This window comes from Embiotoca jacksoni, unplaced genomic scaffold, assembly GCF_022577435.1.
Source record: "Embiotoca jacksoni isolate LCO1_2020_lvr unplaced genomic scaffold, fEmbJac1.0.p SCAF_51, whole genome shotgun sequence".
NCBI classification, from domain to species: domain Eukaryota; kingdom Metazoa; phylum Chordata; class Actinopteri; family Embiotocidae; genus Embiotoca; species Embiotoca jacksoni.
The window spans coordinates 2,086,984-2,106,916 of NW_027185405.1; the positions used below are offsets into that span (position 1 = coordinate 2,086,984).

General features: G+C 46.9%; 2 protein-coding genes across 4 annotated transcripts; both read right to left on the reverse strand.

The window, feature by feature from the left end:
- Nucleotides 1–716: 716 nt before the first annotated feature.
- LOC138211904 (serine/threonine-protein kinase DCLK2-like) lies at nucleotides 717–13,294 on the reverse strand. 2 transcript variants are annotated; one of them, XM_069172089.1, is made up of 16 exons: nucleotides 13,079–13,294; nucleotides 11,605–12,637; nucleotides 8,010–8,407; nucleotides 4,939–5,065; nucleotides 4,625–4,750; nucleotides 4,409–4,497; nucleotides 4,184–4,256; nucleotides 3,827–3,932; nucleotides 3,647–3,704; nucleotides 3,267–3,386; nucleotides 3,024–3,170; nucleotides 2,455–2,588; nucleotides 1,707–1,784; nucleotides 1,510–1,606; nucleotides 938–1,018; nucleotides 717–853 (listed from the first exon to the last, which is right to left on the reverse strand). In XM_069172089.1, the coding sequence occupies exons 2-16, from the start codon at nucleotides 12,038–12,040 to the stop codon at nucleotides 725–727; spliced, it is 2,199 nt and encodes a 732-aa protein (XP_069028190.1). In that variant the 5' UTR covers nucleotides 12,041–12,637; nucleotides 13,079–13,294; the 3' UTR covers nucleotides 717–724. The 2 variants fall into 2 exon arrangements, with proteins under 2 accessions (XP_069028190.1, XP_069028191.1); XM_069172090.1 differs by lacking the exon at nucleotides 13,079–13,294 and adding an exon at nucleotides 12,751–12,833.
- Nucleotides 13,295–14,706: 1,412 nt separating this feature from the next.
- On the reverse strand, nucleotides 14,707–19,686 carry LOC138211989 (transmembrane protein 184C-like). Of its 2 annotated transcripts, none has more exons than XM_069172210.1 (12): nucleotides 19,462–19,686; nucleotides 18,699–18,900; nucleotides 18,171–18,301; nucleotides 18,039–18,075; nucleotides 17,566–17,771; nucleotides 17,387–17,461; nucleotides 16,529–16,622; nucleotides 16,181–16,293; nucleotides 15,976–16,075; nucleotides 15,699–15,776; nucleotides 15,523–15,616; nucleotides 14,707–15,315 (listed from the first exon to the last, which is right to left on the reverse strand). In XM_069172210.1, exons 2-12 carry the CDS (start codon nucleotides 18,813–18,815, stop codon nucleotides 15,041–15,043), a joined length of 1,320 nt encoding a protein of 439 aa, XP_069028311.1. In that variant the 5' UTR covers nucleotides 18,816–18,900; nucleotides 19,462–19,686; the 3' UTR covers nucleotides 14,707–15,040. The 2 variants fall into 2 exon arrangements, with proteins under 2 accessions (XP_069028311.1, XP_069028310.1); XM_069172209.1 differs by having other exon boundaries at nucleotides 19,422–19,686.
- Nucleotides 19,687–19,933: the final 247 nt, after the last annotated feature.

The following is a 19,933-nucleotide window of genomic DNA, read 5'->3' on the forward strand; positions in this document are numbered from 1 at the left end:
AACGTAGGAGAAAAGTTCAAGACAAGCTTTCCAGCTTTCCATTACATTTCAAGGGGAGATATTCTAGACCAGAGGTTCAAGACTTATCTGGTTCCCAGACGATAAAAGGACGAATCATATTATAGACTAGATTTGAAGGAATTTATTTGGTCTCCAGGAGATGAAGGAGGATGTATTCAAGACCAGATTTGAGGGAATTTATTTGGTTTCCGGGTTATACAACAGGATGGGTTTTAGAGCAGATTTGAGGGAACTTGTTTGGTTTACAGGAGATGAAGGAGGACGTATTCTAGACCATGAGATGGGACTGGGTCTCCATCCATCGTTTCTAGACCAGAACTGAGAGCATTCACTTGGTTTCATTGAGATGTGTTCAGGGACTAATGGACCTAGTTTGGTGTCCAATAGATTTAACGCTATCTGTTTTTTGATCAAAAATGAGGGGACTGGTTTTGGTTTCTTTGAAACATATTTAGTGTCCAGTAGAAGAAGCAGAAAGGTGTTTCTGTTCTGTTTCCAGCACGTCCAACAACAAGGGGGAGGTGACTTCTTTCATTTCCAGTAGACGCTAAGAAACCAGAAACTCGTAGATGAAAACTGGTCCTGTCCCACACCGGGTCACGCTGGACTTGTTGACTTCCAGAATAAAATGTGGTTTGTTTGGTCTCCAGAAAATGATGTGAGGTAGACCAAATGAGGAGAAATGAAAAGGGGGGATTGATGTTTAGACCAGAGGTGAAGGTACTTGTTTGGTTTCCAGTAATGGGGACTCCTGCTCCGGTTCCGGTGTGTCTCCACCGGCGGTCTGGTCCTCGGTGCCGCTCTCCTTGTTGGAGTCCGCGGGAGCTTCATCCTGAACAAAGACGTGGAGGGTGAGGACGGACAGCACCGTAGACGTAAGTACGACTCGAGCATCCGTGTGTTTACGTGTTCTTACCGTCACCCAGGGGTGAGACAGGACCTCCTCGGCCGTGAAACGAGCGTCCACGTTCACCTGCAGCATCTGACTAATCAGCATCTGAGGAACAAGTCACGTGACTGTCAGCAGCCGGCGGTAAACTATCAGAGGTCAGGTGCTACTCTTTATATTATATACACTTTATGTTGAAGTTGTCAGTCTTGTAAATATCAAGAGAACATTTTTGGTGGATTAGACTCTAAAGATGAAGGGCTGGGTTTACTACAAATACAACTATTAGATTAGATTAGATACAGAGTGTCGCCTGTATTTGTTTATATTTTGGTAAATTGGCACCATTAAACGTGCCGAATTATCCGTAAGCTGATTTATAAACGCATCTATTATGGAATTCCTTTTATCCCAAAGAAAACTTAAAAATCTTATAATTCTCAGGCAAGTTTGGGCAAATCAGCAAAATTATGATTCAAGTCAGAGCATTTTTTTTAATGAAAGAAAGAGGAAGTGAGACTAACAGTCTGACATAAAACGTTAGGGGATGGTTTAAACTTATATAAAATACAAGCTGCCAGGCATGAGCGAGTGGGTACCTTGGCCGGCAGGCTGATGGTGTCCCAGTCTGGAGACGGAAACTCCAGCTTCCCTCTGAGGATCTGGTCAAACAGCTCCTCCTGGACATTATTCTCACTGAGGAAGAATCAGGAGATGATTTTAATTAACTCGACCAAAAGTGAGACCAAACTGAGCAGCCGATTGAATATCGGAGAGCTTCCAGGTGTTCTCTGACCTTCTGAAAGGAGGAAATCCGCACAGCAGGATGTAGGTGATCACTCCCGCCGCCCAGATGTCCACCTTCAGACCATAACTACACACAAACACAGGAGTTTAATAGAAGTCATAAACAAACTGAAGTGACCATATTTGGACGGGCTGAGGGAGGAGCCAGCGGTGGATCTGACTGATCTGATTGGAAACCTGACGATACTACGTCCCGCCCACCGATAGCTGTAACCTGACTGCACCACAGGCCTGTCAATCAAACAGACACGCCCCCAAAAACAGGTCTTCTTGAATCTTCTTTTCTAATGAATGAGGGATTATTTTCAGATGGACTTCCAGAAAACGAATCTGGAAGATTAAATTTAGCGGATGACATGCAGAAAACTTTCATGAGAGAAGTTGAATGGGAGTCTATGGAGCCGGAGGCTTTTTGGAGCCGACCTCTAGTGGCACTCGCTGGTATTGCAGCTGAAGACACTTCTGGATCAGAACCATTTTTCAGACCTGGAAGCTACGAACACTTTTATATCCAGTTTGTGGTCATTTCCTCTCCAACTGCTTTATATCCGTTTCACAGATAAACAAACTGTTCAGATTTGTAGCTGAGCTGTGATGCGTTCAAGAAACTCAAAGGTACACCTTATTTTTTTGGGCTTTCAATTACTTTAACTTCTTGTTACTTATTAATACAAATAAAACTTCCCACTGACGTGAAGCTCAGACTTTAAAACACACTTTCTCTGCCTCGCTCTCACCCGGTCTCGGCGATGATCTCCGGGGCGACGTACGTCGGCGTGCCACACACAGTGTGCAGCGGTCCCTCCACCACCGTCGCCAGGCCGAAGTCCCCGAGCTTCAGGGACTTGGTGCCGTCGGGATACTCGCACACCTGCAGAGCACAACGACAAGCACCTGAAAGCCTCCCGAAGAAGAGGACAAAGAAGGTAGACGACGCCGCACTATTCATAATATCATATATAAACGATAGTTATATCGTGTTTTATCTTGTAGTTTGTTTTTTGAGAGTTAATGTGGAATATCGAATCCACCCTGTGTTGTTTTTGTGCTGTAGTTTGTTGGAGATGTTTCTCAGTAATTACCAAAGTAAAATCGACTTTATCAAGTAGAGTCCACAAAGTTTAGTTAACACTGCATTTGTTGAACGTTATGAAACCTCCAGTTCAGATTCTGGCCGTCGCCATCTTTGCTAGTTCGGAGCGGTTTGGAGCAGGAAGTGACCATATTTGGACGAGGATCTGACTGATCTGATGCTATTGCAGAAGGTACGACCACTTTTACATCCAGTCTGCGGGTGTGGGCGTACCAGCAGGTTCTCCGGCTTGATGTCTCGGTGCACGATGTTCATGCGGTGCAGGTACTTGACGGCTCCGGCCAGGTTGAACACCATGGCGCTGGAGTCGCGCTCGCTGTACTTTGTGGACGAGGTGATGGCGTCGAACAGGTCGCCGCCCTGACGGAGGCAGAGGCGGGAAAACGGTCAGAAACAGAACGACAACCCTATGGTGGCAAAAAATGGTCACAACGATGTTTGGAGAAGACGAGGAACCTTGACGAGCTCCATGACCAGGAAGAGCTGACTCGGAGTCTCGTCCACCTCGATCAGCTGGATGATGCTCGGATGTCGGACCCTCCGCAGGACCGCCACTTCGTTTTCTATCAGGTGCTCCTGTTCACACACACACACACACACACACATACACACACACACACACACACACACAAGAGGACAATGCATTCACTTCCATTCATTTCCTGGAGACTTATAATTTTCAAGTCGAATTTCTCCAAAAGCTGCGTGAACATCAGAGCACAAAGCAAAAAATCTCTGCAGGACCTCAAGCGGTCCTCATGAAGTCAGTAAATGTTATTATTATTATTATTATTATTATTATTATTACTACGTAGGAGTATGAAGATCGGTTTTACCTTCCCACAGCAGCGAGCTTTATCAATAATCTTCAGAGCGTACTCCTGTCCTGTCGACCTGTCAATCAGAACAAACATAAAATCAGGAATCGTGATGTTCAGCTGCTGCCCTGCGGGGGGCGCCACCGAGTTCTCTAAAAGGATCAGTAAGCGTCAGTGTGTGTTCGGCTGAACTTTTACCTCTCCACGCACTCCTTCACCACGGCGAAGTTTCCGTCTCCGATCACTTTTCCAACTTTGTACTTGTCGTTGATGATGGAGGAGGAAACCGATCGATTGCCGTTCACTGCGAGGAGAAGACGACACGTTGACTTTCACGTGTTTCAACACGCAACGTCTACAAACAGGAAGTTTCAAGGTCTGAGAGCCTTCGACCTTTTTTTTCCTGCTTCATCTTTATTTGCTGTGTTGACTTTCAACCACTTTGATATTCAGCCTAAAAACAACTCAAACTCCATCTTTCGACCGGCCGTCGGACGCCCTGAACTTCTGCATCGACACCTTCAAGGTCACTGACCTCCGACCAGAAACACGCACCTTCAACCGCGGCGTCGTCCGGCTGCTCGGCGTCTCCGTTAACATCGGTGGAGGAAGAGCGGTGAGGAGAGACCTGCGGAGAAAAATCAGAACGGGATGATCACGAGGAAACGCGTCCGGATTTATCTGTTTCTCTTCCTGAACATTGAATCCAGCCGTTACTGCTTCACAGCAGATGAAAGTAAAAGCACGACTAAAAGCCACCGACGGGGCGGTCGGTCTGACCTTGAGGCTGCGTCGTGTCCCGGGACTCGTCGGAGACGGGCTGGACCTGGACGACTTCCCCGCCGACTGCGATCCCGAGGCCTCGTTGGCTGCACAGGAGAGAGAGAGGAGCGATCTGATTGGTCAAAAAGATCCCGGTGATCATACCTGTAGACCAACAGGTAACCGGACAACGACTTCACTCGTCGCAGCTTTGAGTTTGTCGGTGCGTCACACCTGGGCCGGGTGACCGTGTCCTGGTCGGGCCTTTGGGCGGAGCCTTGGAGGAGGAGAAGCCGGAGCTGCTGGGAGTCTTGGGAGTTTTCTGGGGGGCGGGCGAGCGCGACACTTTGGCCTTGCACTCTGGAGACGAAGATGATGTCAGAAAACAACACTTTAGATTCATTCACTTCATCACCGATCAGCTGGGTGGTAGAAAACACTCGGATTTGAAGTGTCCTGTTTTAGATATATTTTTTGTAATGGTTGTGTGCCAACAAAAAAAAACAAAAACAAAAAAAACATTAACAACTATTAGAAATGTGTGTTACCATTCACAAAGGCCGGCGTCTTGCAGATGTGTGTGAGCACAAAGTCGTCCTGAGCGTAGCGGAACTTCTCCGGACCGCAGGCCATGAACACATCGTCGTCCCCGAAGAAATCCTGCAAACAGGTCAGCTACACACACACACACACACACACACACACACACACACACACACACACTTAGTGATACTAAGCAGACAGCAGATGGGAATATTTGAATCACGTTTGATGCTGGTAATACTTCAACAGGCTCTGACACACACACACACACACACACACACACACACACACACACACACACACAGAAACAAGCAGGATGTGCTGTCTAAGAACTGTCTTGAGGATTAACTACAAATTGCACATAAAAATGTCCCAGATTCAGGCAGAGGTGGGGGTGGGGGAGGTGAAGAAGGGAGGGATGAGGCCAGATGTGGGATGACGGATTAAACCAGTACATGTTTACCGTGAAGTCTCCGGTCACATGAGAAAAGCGGCACGGAAAAAACACGTCGACGCGCCGTCGCAAAACAACGTACAAATTTGAGGACGACTCACGGGAAGGGTTGTTACACTAACGGCAGCAGAGCAAGGTAACCACGGTAACCTGCCGGAGCTGGACGCAGTATTTTGTCCGGGGCATCCGCCCTCCTTTTCTCGTGAACGCGATATATCTCGTGAACGACTGGAGGAAATGTCTTCAAATTTGCCACAAATGTTCACTTGGTCCCAAGAATGATGTCATTAGATTTTGGGGATGAAAGTGTGAAAGTCACCGACCCGGCTTTCAATTTCTTCATTTCAATTTTGGTTATCAAAGGTCATGTGGCCATAACTCAGGACTTAATACACTGGTTGTGAGTTAACGTTTCACACAAACGTCAGGATAAAAAAGGAGAATTGAAGACGTCACAGCGCCGAAGGTGAAGAACCTCGAGCTGCCGAGAGAAACGCAGTACTGGTACCGAGGAATTTGAATGATGTACAGTTGCCATGGAGACCCGGAACTGGAGTGAAGGTTTTGTGTGTGTGTGTGTGGGGGGGGGGGGGGGGGGGGGGGGGGGCAAAAGGTTGTTACTGGATGACTGGTTGCCACGGCAACCACACTGCAGTGTCAAAGTGGGAATGTGTGTGTGTGCGATAGGGTTTCTGTCCCGCTGCTTAAAGGGGCTGCACAAACTGAAAGGACAGAGGGAGGACGCACACACACACACACACACACACACACACACACACACACACACACACACACACCGGCCTCGTTTCATTCAGACCATCTGAGTGAAAGACTGAAGCCGTCTGAGGCGGACGGAGAGTCAAAGCCTTCGAAATACCTTCAAAATAAAAGCCTCCATGAGGAGGTAACCAATCAGTGTTTCTGTTTTACACTATTTTGTTCTGCAAAATGTCCTCGTATATAGAACATTTATATAGAAAGAAATTAAAATCTTTAATAAAAAAAAAAAAAAAGCTCACGGTTAAACAATTATTTGTATTATAGTCAATATGTCACAAAATAGTGAAAAATATGCATCACATTTCCTTCAAACTGCTTGTTTGTAAAAAACAAAAACAAGTAGTATTTACTTTGCTTTCCCAGACGACTAAAATTCAGACTTTTACTTAACGTCATTTCCTGCCTGTCACGTTAAGGCCAAAAATGACGGCAACATGTGGATTATAAAGTATATTTCTGGTCTATTTTTGCCGACGTTGGTCGCTCTGAGTTTGCACGCTTCGACATCATTCTTCAAATCCCACCTCTTATTATTATTATTATTATTATTATTTATTACACAGCAGTTTAATGCCGAGTCCTCTTTTCAGTGACATTTTTCCCGGATGTTGTGGCAGACTTTTAAATCTTGCTGTATCTACATCGCTCACCGAGTATTTGCATGTCGTGTTCTTAGCGTGTGGATTTCACTCGTGACCTTGCTGGTGATTTTTGCACACGGATGGAGCCGCGTGTTCAAAACGGCACAGATGTTCAGAATCTGAGAAAACTACAAACCCCCTAAAAATATTTAAAGCTGCCGTATTGTTAGTTTTTGTAACAGCAAGCTGCTTTTAATCTCTTTTGTTTTTCAATCCTTTTACGTTTGTTCTTATTTTAAAGGTCAAAACTTTTAAATGAATGTAATCTGTGTTTGCTGGAGTCGTTTTAAAAATAGAACAACTGAACCACTAACGGAGACTGATGTAATGGATGCTTTTATTTTGAAGGCAGAGGCGGGCTAAGATTGCTTTTATTTTCTGAAGGCCGATGCTGCAGAAAATGGAGACGTCTGTGTGTGTGTGTGTGTGTGTGTGTGTGTGTGTGTGTGTGTGTGTGTATTAATCTGAACACCCTTCCTTCAGTCACGCCGCTGTCTCTGCTTTTCTTCAGGTCTCTGCTGTCATTGTCGAAGCGAGCACACTTATCTGTAACTTCAAAAAGTGTGTGTGTGTGTGTGTGTGTGTGTGTGTGTGTGTGTGTGTGTGTGTGTGTGTGGTAAAAAATAGCCCTGCCAGTGAACGTGTGATAAGTTTAAACCCCTCATGAGCTCACAAAAGAGTTTTCTGGGAGGATCAGAGTCCGTCCAACGAATTAACTTCAGCTGACTGTCGCGGTTTCGTGGCTTTAAACACGTGTCATTAAAAGTACTGAATGACTGCAAGTGTAACCTTCAAAGAGCCTCCGCTCAAAACCCCAAATCACACCTTTAGAAATGCTCTTTTCTACATGAAAACTCAACACATGAAGCACGTCGTCCTTCGAGGTCCTTTTTGGGATGGAAACCGTGGAGCGACCTTCAAGGGGGAAAACTAACGGGCAACCAACAGCCAGAAGTGACCATATTTGGGCATGCTGGGGGAGGAGCGAGGGGGCGGGTCAGACTGGGAGCCAAAGGAGGCTATGCCCCGCCCACCTACCCTCAAAACCTGACTGTCAATCAGGTGCAGGATAGTGTTTGCTCACTTTTCAATAAGAAGATCTTCATATCTGTAATTTAATTTAAATATTTTGGCAACATCTTTTTTTTTCATTGTTGCTGTCAAAGATTAAAACAGGAAAAAAGAAAAGATATGATCCCACCTGTTTGCCATCCAGGGTGTAGAGCCTCTTCACAGCTCCGGAGTCCAGCTTGATGGCCTCGGTGATGTCCGCCAGCACTTGTTCGAAGGAGTGCGCCGTCTTCTTGTTCAGCAGGATCCTCACCGCCTTGCGAGGCTTCACGCCGCTCCGGATCACCGTCACCAGCTTGGGCTTGATGAAGTCTTTGCTCTCTCGGCCCTCCCGACCGTCGGGACGATCTTTGGAGACGGCGGCGGCGGCTGCGGTGGCGGCGCTGGTCAACACTCCAGCGGACGCCGTGACCGTCCGGCTCGAGCCGGACGGGCCGGTCCCGGCGCCGGGCTTCCAGCTCGGGACGGAGATCTTGGTGTAGTCGACCTTCCGGTACGGCTCGTTGGAGGCGCAGACGTAACACTCGCCTGAGCAGGAAGAGGAAGAGGACACGTTTGACGAGGGGACAATATCCTGCAGGAAGACGCAGCACCAAAACACCCGAACGCAGCAGCACGCCTCGTAAATCATATAGTTTAATATGGTTTTAAGAAACGGTGTGTTCAGGGACACCAACGACAGACTAAACTCACAGGATGGTGGAGCCGGTTGGCCACTAATCAAAAGGTTGGCGGTTCGATGGGTTTAATAATGGAGCAGCCGGTATATAAATTGTGATGCCGTTAAGAAGATTGGACCAAATTAAGTTCAATACTTCCTTCTGCTCTCGCGTTGCTTCTGCAACTCATTTTTACTTGTTTTTCTTCTTCTATTGTTCTGTTGAAGAGCTCCGCCTCCCATTCTACTTCCTGCTTCCACCTCGAGCGGGCCAGCAAACCAACCCGAACGCCGAGACCACCTCCGTTGGGCCGGAGGCTCCTTTCACGCCCGATATTTTTTGGGTTCGGACCAAACAAGGTCGACGTAAAAGCAACTGAAGTTGTTCGTGCAAACTTCTTTGGCTGCAGAATTGAAATCCCTTCATTCTCAGAGGAAACACGGACATAAAGTAAACCTGCCGTGAACATCGGGAACGAACGCCGTTTAAATCCACAGCTGCTGGTTGTTGTTCTGTTTTATAAATGCGGTCGAAAGGTTAAAGAAGTGAGTGATGTTGGAGGTCGGAGGCCGACTGTCGTCTGATTAAAGTGTAATCAGACTGTGTGTGTGTGTGTGTGTGTGTGTGTGTGTGTGTGTGTGTGTGTGGTGTGTGTGTGTGTGTGTGTGTGTGTGTGTGTGTGTGTGTGTGTGTGCGTGTGTGTGTGTGTGTGTGGTGTGTGTGACGGTGAATGAAGTGAAGAGTGAAGGTGACAGCAGATGTCACATTCACCCCCGTCTCTCTCTCTCTCTCTCTCTCTCTCTCTCTCTCCCCTCTTTCTCCCTCCCTCTCTCTCTCTCTCTCTCTCTCTCCCTCTCTCTCTCTCTCTCTCTCTAAGCTTCACACTCTCTCGCTGAAAGCCCGTCTCTCATCGGGACGTTTGCCGTCCCTGCAGAAAAATATGCAAATGAGAGGATCTGCATTGTTCTGCTTTACAGCTCTGATTAAAGTCCGACACCAAACAAATCGGCCTCGTAGGTTTTTGCGTAGATAGCGATGTTTGAATCTGTGTTGGTCCTCTATCAGAAAATAGAGTTTAAAAAAATAAAACTGCAGCACGTCACGTTGTACAGTAGCCGACAGCCAGCTTCCTGTTTTACCTTATATGGTAAAAGACGGTTCGCCCTTCTCTCCTCTACCTCCATATCTCACATGCACACCTTTCTCCCTCGTTCAAATCACATGGTCGCCTGTCTGAGCCTGTAACCCTCAAAAACACACACACACCTCCTCTTCCTCCTCTTCCTCCTCTTCATCACACGTTCACACACTCTCCCTCCCTCCCCAGGTGAAGTGTGACCTTGCCTCTCCACTTGCTGAGATTCAAACCGCTCCAGTTTGTTAGTCAAATAACTCCGGGACTAAAAACTGAAAAAACAAAACTAGCTTCCGTCTGTCGAGAGCATCAAAGTCTCGCTTCACTTCCTGCTGAAGGTGACGACAGGACGGACGCGAATCTGGACACGTCGGGGTTTTAATGTTTTCTGCCAACATTTTCACAGCCTGGTTGAAAAAAAAAACAGGTGAAACATTTAATCTTTTAAGTTCAGAGATCACAGTGACGCTCACGGAGCAGCAAGAAGCAACGACCTTCACGAGGAAGTTTCACCTGTCCCTCGTTGTCCTTCCCTCCCTGCTGTATTTAGTCTGTGTGCTCTTCTTCTTCCCTCTTTGTCAGGGTTTTTTTTCAGTTTCCTGTCTGTCGCTGTGTTTTTTTGGAACCCAGAGAACTCAAACCGCCTGAACTGTGGCGCCATGGCAACGGGGTCCTCCAACACGACAATGCGAGCTAACCCCAACCCTCCAATCTGATGTTTCTCTGCTCCAGTTTCAGGTCAGCGGTTAAAATCACTAACGTTCACGTAGCAGCGATCACGTTAACGTGAGGAACTCAGTGATGATGATGATGATGATGATGATGAAGAGACGACACTTTGAATACTTCCTCATGGAGGTCGTTGCTTCCTGCTGCTCCGCGTGCAGCACTGAACCTTGTGACTTGCGTATCAGGATAAAATATTACTTTTTAAAAAAAGGTTTTGCATTCATCAGGACATGTGCCGATCGATCGGCCCAATCCGATGACATTAGTTGTGCCTGCAGCCCTCCATGTTTTTTTTTTCCTTCTTTAGTGCTCGGAGACGTTGTGAACGACGACTTTCCCACTTTGGACTCTCAGATTTCCTTCATCTCGGTCCGCCGTGTTTGTTGAAGTGCAGGAGAGTGATGATTGCATGTGTTTTAGTGCTTCCCTCCCGGCTGAGCGGCTTCCCAGCCGCTGACGCTCATTAATGGACATTTACAACCAGTCACACATCAATATTGATGATAAGTGATGTTACTCAGCCACCGGTCTGTTTCTCACTAAATGACTTTGAGCAGGAGACGGAGAGCAGACCGACTGCACTTCTGTTCAATTATCAGAAATAAGATCTCGTGCGTCTTGAATCTGGATGTGGAGGATGTTTAGTTCTCCAAACCTTCAGGCTTTAAAGTGACAAAAAATGAATTCCAGAAATGTTTTTACCACATTCTGAAAATCTGCCTTTATTTCTTTTCTTTATCCGTACCTGGTTTAATTTCCATTTAGTGCCTCCGTATTGATTATCTAATCAATTCTGCTGTTGATGTGCATGAAAATAAATAATGCAAGTGTGTTTGCATAAAAAAAGACAGACAGAGAGCCGAGAGACTGATGCGTTGATTGACTGGAAGGTATGAGAGCGATAATTGTCTCGGCCAGAAGCTCAGCTGGTTTCAATAAAGAGATCGAAGATCCAACTCAACCACACCGAGCGTTACACCTTCTGTTCTTATCAGAAATGGACACCAGGGGGCGATATTACAGTTATAATGAAAGTGGCGCACATCATTCCTTTTTTTTTCACTGAGACTTAAATAAAATGAACGATACCGATCAAATGTCGGAAAACCGCCGCTTTGCTTTGCTTTGCTTGGTTGAACGTAAAACGCCGGGAACGGGTGGAAAACGTTTGGCCTGGCGTAGTCCGAGAAACAAAGGCTTACCTTCCACCAGCTCGTCCATGCTGGTGATCCTCTTGCCGCCGTCGAGGGTGTAGATCGTTCGCACTCCTTGCGGCAGATGCAGGTTGTCGGCCAGCGAGCGCGTCAGCTCCATCAGCAGCGCGTCGTAGGAGCGGAACCGGTCGGCGGAGACGGCGTACACCAGGCCCTTGAAGTACCGGTCTCCGTTGCGGTAGAAACGCACCTTTTTGGCCCGTTTCTCCGAGGTGAGCGCCTGCAGCGTGCGGGTCCGGTAGTAGCTGCAGTTGGCGCTGTGAGCGGGGCTGGGGACCAGGCTGCTGCCCCTGGAGCTCGGACCGGACCCGCCGCCGCCAGCGCTGCCGGTGGAGTCGTCCCTCTTGGCCCGGCCGGAGCGTCCCCGACGAACCTTGTCGCGTTCGTCGAAATGCTCCAACTCGAGGGTCTTACTGAGAGACATCGTGAGTGAAGGTCGAGTCGCGTCTAGTCCTCAAAATGCAGCTGTAATCCCACTATCAACCAACAGGGTGACCTTTAAACTGGTCTGAGTCCCTTCAGGTCCAATCCCAACGATAAATAGGACGGATGTCGTCCCGGGATCCGTCTCGAGACGAGGACGCCTCGCTGTGAATCCAACGGTACCTTACGCAAACTTCATCCTTTATACTACCAACGGAAGTGATGTGCTCACACCTCAAACACGTCCTTTGTCCACTAGAAGAATCCTAAAATTCAGGTATTTCATTGATGCTCTTTGCCTCCGATGCTTCGATAGTTATCGGTGGACACTACGAGGACTTTCAATTTCATTCCCCGACCGTATACGGTTACCGTTTTTTCAGGGGTCTCGAAACCCACCGTCCTCCCGGTGAACTCTACTACTTCCACTTGATTATATTTGTCCGCATCCTCTCGGTAACCTTCCTGCAGCGTCAGTAACCGAGCTTCAAAACTCTGTACTCAGCCGAGTAGACCGACCAGTACAGCCGCCCCCCCACGGAGTCCAGCTTTATGACGGCGGTTCGTGGTCCAACCGGTCCGGTTCGGTTTGGAGTTCCTGTGTCAGAAAAAAAAAGAGACGAGACAGCCAGATAGTTTACAAGACCTTCCTCCTTGTACAGAAAAAAAACAGCATTTTATATTGAATTCAGTCTTTTAAAGGATGCTGACCGGCGTTTAATTAAAGGTTTTGGCCATAATCAGCAGACAATAAGCCTCCTTTTGAAAACCAGTCAGACCTCTGCTTGCAGCCTTCGCATGCAAAAAAAAAAAAAAAAGGTTGTAGGTGAAATCCAGTGGCTTCAGTGAAATGAGCAGCGTGGGACGTTAGTATGGATCTCCAGTCAAATGAGATTCATTTGAAGCCAAAATAATAATAATGATAATAATAAAACCTGTGCGCTGTTTGTCTCCCTCTGCATCCCATAAACGAATTGACTTTATCCATCTATCCGCCCAAACACTGACAGCCCGCACACACGGAGAGGGAGGCACCTACCAATAATGCCGTGAAACCGGTTTGTTGCTATGGAGGCTTTCTCCTCGGCCCCCCCCACCCCCCTCCCCGGTGCCGGGCCCCTTTTAGACGGGCTGCACCGCTACGAACGAGCCGAGCCGGTCCGGGAACCCGCGAAACAGGGATGCAGCGGCGGCAGGAAACACCGGCGGAGGACCGGGGATGCACCGATGCAGGCGGCGGAGAGCAGCATGGCCGCTGCTGCAGAGAGAGAGAGGGAGGAGGAGGAGGGAGGAGGAGGAGGAGGGAGACACCGGCTGTACGTGATGACAGCGTCCCGCCCTCTCTCTCCCGGTCTTTGTCCATCTCGCTCGACCGTCTCTCGCCTTTTCTGTCTTTTGTCTGAAAAGCTGAAATTCTATTTCATTTGGTTTAAAGACGTTTTCAGACCGGATGTGATCAGTTAAAAAAGTAACATCTCCCCCTGCTGACTATTTCACATCAAAATAATACAAAATTGGATGCTTTTTTTATTTTTTTTTAATTTTTTAATATCATGTTTCTACAGAAATGTCTTTGAGTCGGGAGGTTGTTAGCCTAGCTTAGCATAAAATCACAAACTATAGACAGAAAAAGTTCAGTCAGTTGGTAATATCACCCCCTGCTGACCATCCATTTTAATGCATTTTTTATTTATTTAAATGCTCATTTGATACCAGTCTTGACGCCCTAATGAGCGTCTCTAAACACAATCTCAGGCCATAGTTTTGATCCATTTTCTTTTCAATGAGTTTGATTTTATTTTTCATGTTTTCTTTTCTTTGCACGTAGGAGTTGTTAGATTATTATTAACTCTCAGTATTTATTACGGGTACTGCGTATTGTTTTATTAGGAGGGGGCTTAGAGAATGTGCTTTGGGCTTTCTATGTACTCTTAAGTTTTTATCTGATATTTATGTTGACGATAAAGTAAAAGAAAACAACAACAACTCAATAACCAAAGAGGGCGTTATGGTGTCGGGTCTCCGCTGCACTGGGTGATATTGTGATATGAATATGTGATATTGAGTTTGACAGGCTCCTCTTTTCTTCAGGGCCTTTTCATTGTGTGGACTGAAGAGGCCCCGCCCCTCCCGGTGTGTCTGGGGTGACAGCTGGGACACGAGGCCGCCAGACGACCCCACCCTTTACTGTCCGCCAAACCTGTGAACCGTCCATCCGTGTGACGAGTTGGACACACACGTCCTCATACGTTCATCTCCCCAAACAGAGTTTTAAACTCTTCTTTCATGAAGAGTATTAGATATTTTTGTTGGTCAACAAATCCCATGGAAAAAAAAACAAAAAAAACTCGGAAGTCTTTAAGACTTTCGTTTGGTTCCTAACTGAAGATGTCAATCTTAAACTTTTTTTTAAAAAAACACCTCAAAGGTTTCAAAGTTTCATGAACTAACGGGACGCTGCGGCTTTTTGCAATCACGCGTTTGTTGGGAACTAGTTTGTTCGGCGGATGAACATGAGATCCACCCTGAAAGATCTTCTGCCTCCAGTAGTTGATATTTCTTACCTGAATCAGGGATCCAGTGATCGACTGTGTTTGTTTCAAGGGGGAACATGAGACGTTGCTGTGAGTTGTCGGAGGATTAAAACCGCAGTTTGTGGAGATTGAATTCGGCATGTTGCGTTTATTGACTTCGAACAAATAGTTAAAGCGAGCTGGAGGACACTTCGGGAGCGACCGGCTCCCCCTGCTGGCCACAACTCCAACATACACACATTTATCAAAAGTACATTATCTGACATCAAAATACGGATTTCGAACATTTAAATCTGAGCAGTTATTTTCAAATAATATTAAAGTTTTGCAACAAACATGGCTTTGACATCACTGAGTGCTTTTTTTTTTTCTTACATACATGGTTCGGAAAGTTCAGATGAGTTTTTATTCCGACTCAAATACAGAATCGGAGAGTTTTCTTTGTCTCCTCGTCGCCGCGTCGGTCGTTATTTCCCGCCGGCCGTCTCCGGAGGCGAGCCGTCGCTGTCGTCCTCCCAGGAGGCGGACGTGAAGCCCGCGGGGGCGGAGATGGAGTGAGGGGCGGGGGTGTGTCCGAGCCCTTGGTACCGCCCGCTGGACGAGGGGGAGGAGGGCATCGACGCGGCTGCCGCGGCGACGAGGTCCTGCGAGGTGGCGTTGAGGAGGCCGGTGTGCTCGGTGTGTTCGGGTCGAGCTGCGGCGCCGAAGTACATCTTGTTGGGACGACCCAGGAACGTACGACCTGGGGGGGAGGAAGGGGGGAGGTAATAATCTTACACTAGTAGATTATAAAAAACTACAATCTATAATGTTTTTATTAAAAACTGAGTTAAATTAAGACTTGAAATGACGTCAAAGTGACATCAAAAGTAAAATGAAATACTGAAAATAAATGAATTATTTGCAATTTCCAAATTTGGTGACGTGCAAATCCGACGCCGACACTCACCGACATGGCGGACCTGCTCCGTGACATCAGCTCTGATGTCAGAGAAATCCCACATGGCCAAAAAGCTGTCGAAACACGAGCCCTCCTCCGCTTCCTGGACGGGCGCAGGACAGACGGATAAACGGGACTAAAGTAATACGCCGAGTCGTCGATGGACGGACGGACGGAGCACTTACCTGTACGTAGGGCTTGTAGGTGAAGGTGTAGTGGTGAGCGATGGCGGCCAGGAACATCTCGATGCAGATGATGAAGTCCTGTTTGGGTTAATCCGTCGTCGGTTAATGACTCAGCGTTTATTTAACGTAGCAACACCAAACGATGACTCGGTTTACGTCAGACATCCTGGTTTCTTTCCATCTCACACATTTAGTGATCAGATTTAATGAGTGCAGTTATTCGTGTCTTCGTCTGTTGTCTTTCTGGTTTTTTTTCTCGGCTACTCTCCGTTCGTACCTGCAGTCCGGTGGCCACGGCCTCCACGCTGTCCCAGTCCCAGGTGTGTTTGTCGGAGATCACGCCGACTTTCACCAGGAAGGCGATGAAAACGGCCTGCCTGAAGACGACAAACGCACATCAGCACGTCCGCCGTCATCGAGCGGTTAAAAAAAAAGAAAAGAAAAGAGGCAAAGATGACGTCCGATCGTCGTGTCATTCTTACCAGAAGGAGACGAACACGACCAGTTTGACGCAGAGGAACTTCCCGACGGGCCGGATGGGATTCAGCTCCTCCCGGAGCGCCCGGTAGAGCAACACCAGGCAGTACATGGCGAACTGCAACGAGGAGACATGTGTCTTAACAGAAGAACATACCTGACTCTTGTTGACAATGTTGATTGTGCTAGAAAAAAAAAATGCATTTAAACATATAAATGTAGTTTTAACTCGTGACTGATTCTCAGCCCGGCTTCAAGAATAACATCAGCAGGTTATTTTGTATTTTTATTTTAGATGTGGTTTGGGACTATGTTACATTATGACATCGTGCTGTGTGTGATGCGTTCTTTACCAGCTGTGATATGTTGTTGATTATGACCAGGTAGGACCAGGCATTTCTGAAGCTGAAGTTTGCTTCGTCATAAACCCCACAGAGCTGACAGATGCTGCAGACAGAGGGAAACGCTGATTTACAGTTTTTACAGTGTAATAGTGCTCATGTCTTTTTTTTAATGTAATAGTGCTCATGTATTTTTTTACAGTGTAATAGTGCTCGTATTTTTTTTACAGTGTAATAGTGCTCGTGTATTTTTTTTACAGTGTAATAGTGCTCATGTATTTTTTTTTTGTGTAATAGTGCTCATGTATTTTTTTACAGTGTAATAGTGCTCATGTATTATTTTTTTTACAGTGTAATAGTGCTCTTTTTTTTGTTTTTGTTTACAGTGTAATAGTGCTCATGTATTTTTTTTACAGTGTAATAGTGCTCATGTATTTTTGTTTTACAGTGTAATAGTGCTCATGTATTTTTTTTTACAGTGTAATAGTGCTCATGTATTTTTTTTACAGTGTAATAGTGCTCGTATTATTTTTTTTACAGTGTAATAGTGCTCTTTTTTTGTTTTTGTTTAGTGTAATAGTGCTCATGTATTTATTTTTTTTACAGTGTAATAGTGCTCATGTATTTTTTTACAGTGAATAGTGCTCACGCCTGTTTTTATAGTGTTACAGTGCTCACGCCTGTTTTTACAGTGTAATAGTGCTTACGTGTGGTTACAGTAGGAAACTTACAGTCCTGTCGTCATGGTGACCGAAGGACATTTTTAAGCACTACCACCAGGCTTACAGTTTTTAATCTTCCCGCGCTTTTACTGTGTTTACAGTCGGGAACTTATCACACTATCACCATGGTGATGGAGGGGAAACTTACAGTGCTATCACCGTGGTTACGGGCCTGACCACGGTGTACTGGAGGACTCCCAGTTTACACCTGAACAGCAGCACCCTGGCAGAGAGACACAAACAGTTTAACGTTCATCCAGTCATCATGTACTGCCCCCCCCCCTCCACCCACCCATCCACCACCACCACCACCAGCCCCCCTCTTACTCTCCCATGGCCCACGGCGGGCAGCAGCACAGCGGTGGAAGGTGCGGCTGCTGCTGCTGCACCTCCAGCATCAGCACCAGGCTCGGGTACTGGTTGCTGAGGAAGTTCAGCAGGAACACCAGGAAGTTGTAGATGACGTAGGCCTCGTAGCACTCCCTGCACGTGTCCACGTAGATGGCCAGGCCGGGGTACCGCAGAGCCAGCCACTGCACGGGAGGAGGAGGAAGAGGAGGAGGAGGAGGAGGAGATGGAGAAGAAGCAGAGGATTATTTCTAACAAACCAACATGATGGAGCAAAACTAAAAGATTCAGTTCACGTGAAACAGACAGGATGTCAGCGCCTCTGATACGAGGCTGTAACTGTCTGAGCGACGCTGCCCCATCGATTCCAATTAGCTCCCGTCGCCACGGCAACGTAGTGGCACACACTGGATGTCTCTGTGTGTGTTTGTGTTTGTGTCATAATGACTCACACTGTCCAAACTGTAGATCGGCACCATCCACAGGATTCTGGTGGAGGAAGCCAGAGACAGAGGAGCGTCATGACAACGGCAATAATTCTTCTTAAAGGGACAGTCGACATGTGTGTGATATGTGTTTTGGACCTGATGATGGGTTTCTGCAGCTCGGGCTGGGTGTAGTGCACCATGTGCTGCAGGATCCCCCACAGAGAGATGGGGATGGTCAGAAAGACGAAGATGCCTGCGATGAACCAGGCTTTATTGTGAGTCCCGACCTGCAGGGGGAGACAGAGACAAAAACAAGTGGCGACCAGCAGCAGGAAGTGACCATATTTGGACGAGTTTAGGGGGGAGGAGCCAGCGGTGGATCTGACCGATCTGATTGGAAACCCGACGATACTACGTCCCGCCCACCGATAGCTGTAACCTGACTGCACCACAGGCCTGTCAATCAAACAGACACGCCCCCAAAAACAGGTCTTCTTGAATCTTCTTTTCTAACGAATGAGGGATTATTTTCAGATGGACCTCCAGAAAACTAATAAGAAGGAGTGACTTTAGCTAACAACACCGAGATAACTGATGGACACATTTTATTCACTTTGGATTTGATGAGAGAAGTTGAATGGGAGTCTATGGAGCCGGAACGACCAAATTTGGTCGAAGGTGTACCTTGTCTTTCTGCAGCTCCCAGATGCAGAGCGGCAGCACGGCCACCAGCAGCAGGGCGTACAGAACCAGAACCAGCGGGCGGATCCACCTCCTCCACTCTGCACAGGAACAAGGCATGACGGCGGCTTCACCCTGAGCGCCGACTACAGGCGCATCCCGAACCGCAGACCACAGGCAGGTGACACAGGTGAGTGTGGAAGACCTGTGGGGAGATTTTACAAAAACCAGGCACTGATTTATTCTTTCAAAATAAAAGCGTATGAATCTGGAAAAAACAAAAAAAACACCTTGCATGTGATGTGACCTGGAAAGTTTGATTCATGTTTAAAGAATTCAAATTAATTGAATGAAAAATTCAATGCATCTAAAATAAAGAAAAATCTGCTGATTTGCAGCACAAAACTTGAAATAAACTGAATTTTGTGGTAAATATTGCTGTCAAAAGTGCTGGTGGGCTCAAGCATCAAGTCCAAACAGTCCTTATATGTTTAAAAAAAAAAACACATTTCAGCTGTTGGATCCTCACAGCCACTAAAATACACATTAAATGCAGTCAAATACTCCTTTAAACTGACGTGAACATGGACGTGGAGCCCGTTTCCTGCCTTTCAGACATCAAATATTTATTGATTCATGATTAGCTCGAAGTGCAGTTCATTGAATTCATTTTCATTTACTTTTAATTACGTTTAATAAAACGTTTAAAATAATGTCAAAACAAACCCTGAATGACGGAGAGATGAAGCCGAAGAGGTTCACTGGCCTGTTTTCATCCTCGCTCCTGTTTCTGTTACCAGGCAACGCATCCCTCCTCCGCCCGAAAACTGACGCTGCGCGGATCGATGGAGCCCCCGATCACCGATCACCGATCGATCAATCCGGCCGCCGGAGGCCCGTTCACACCGGTCCGCTCCGGGCTGCCGCAGCTCTCCGCGTTTCTCCTCTCCGTTCCCCGTGTTTACGCCTTAAACGTCACCGGGAAGAATCTCAGACGCCCCCTCCCCCTTACGTCCCCTCCCTCCTCCTCCTCCTCCTCCTCTCCTCCTCCTCCTCCCCCATCAGTCACGTGGTTGGCGGACAATAGAGGCACAAACAACACGGCGCTACTTCCGCCACAGAAACGAACAATAAACACTAAATTATATATATACATATATTCATAATAAGAATTAGGAGACGTAAGAAAAAAAATCTTAAGATTAAAAATTATGATATCAGCTAAAAATATGAGATAA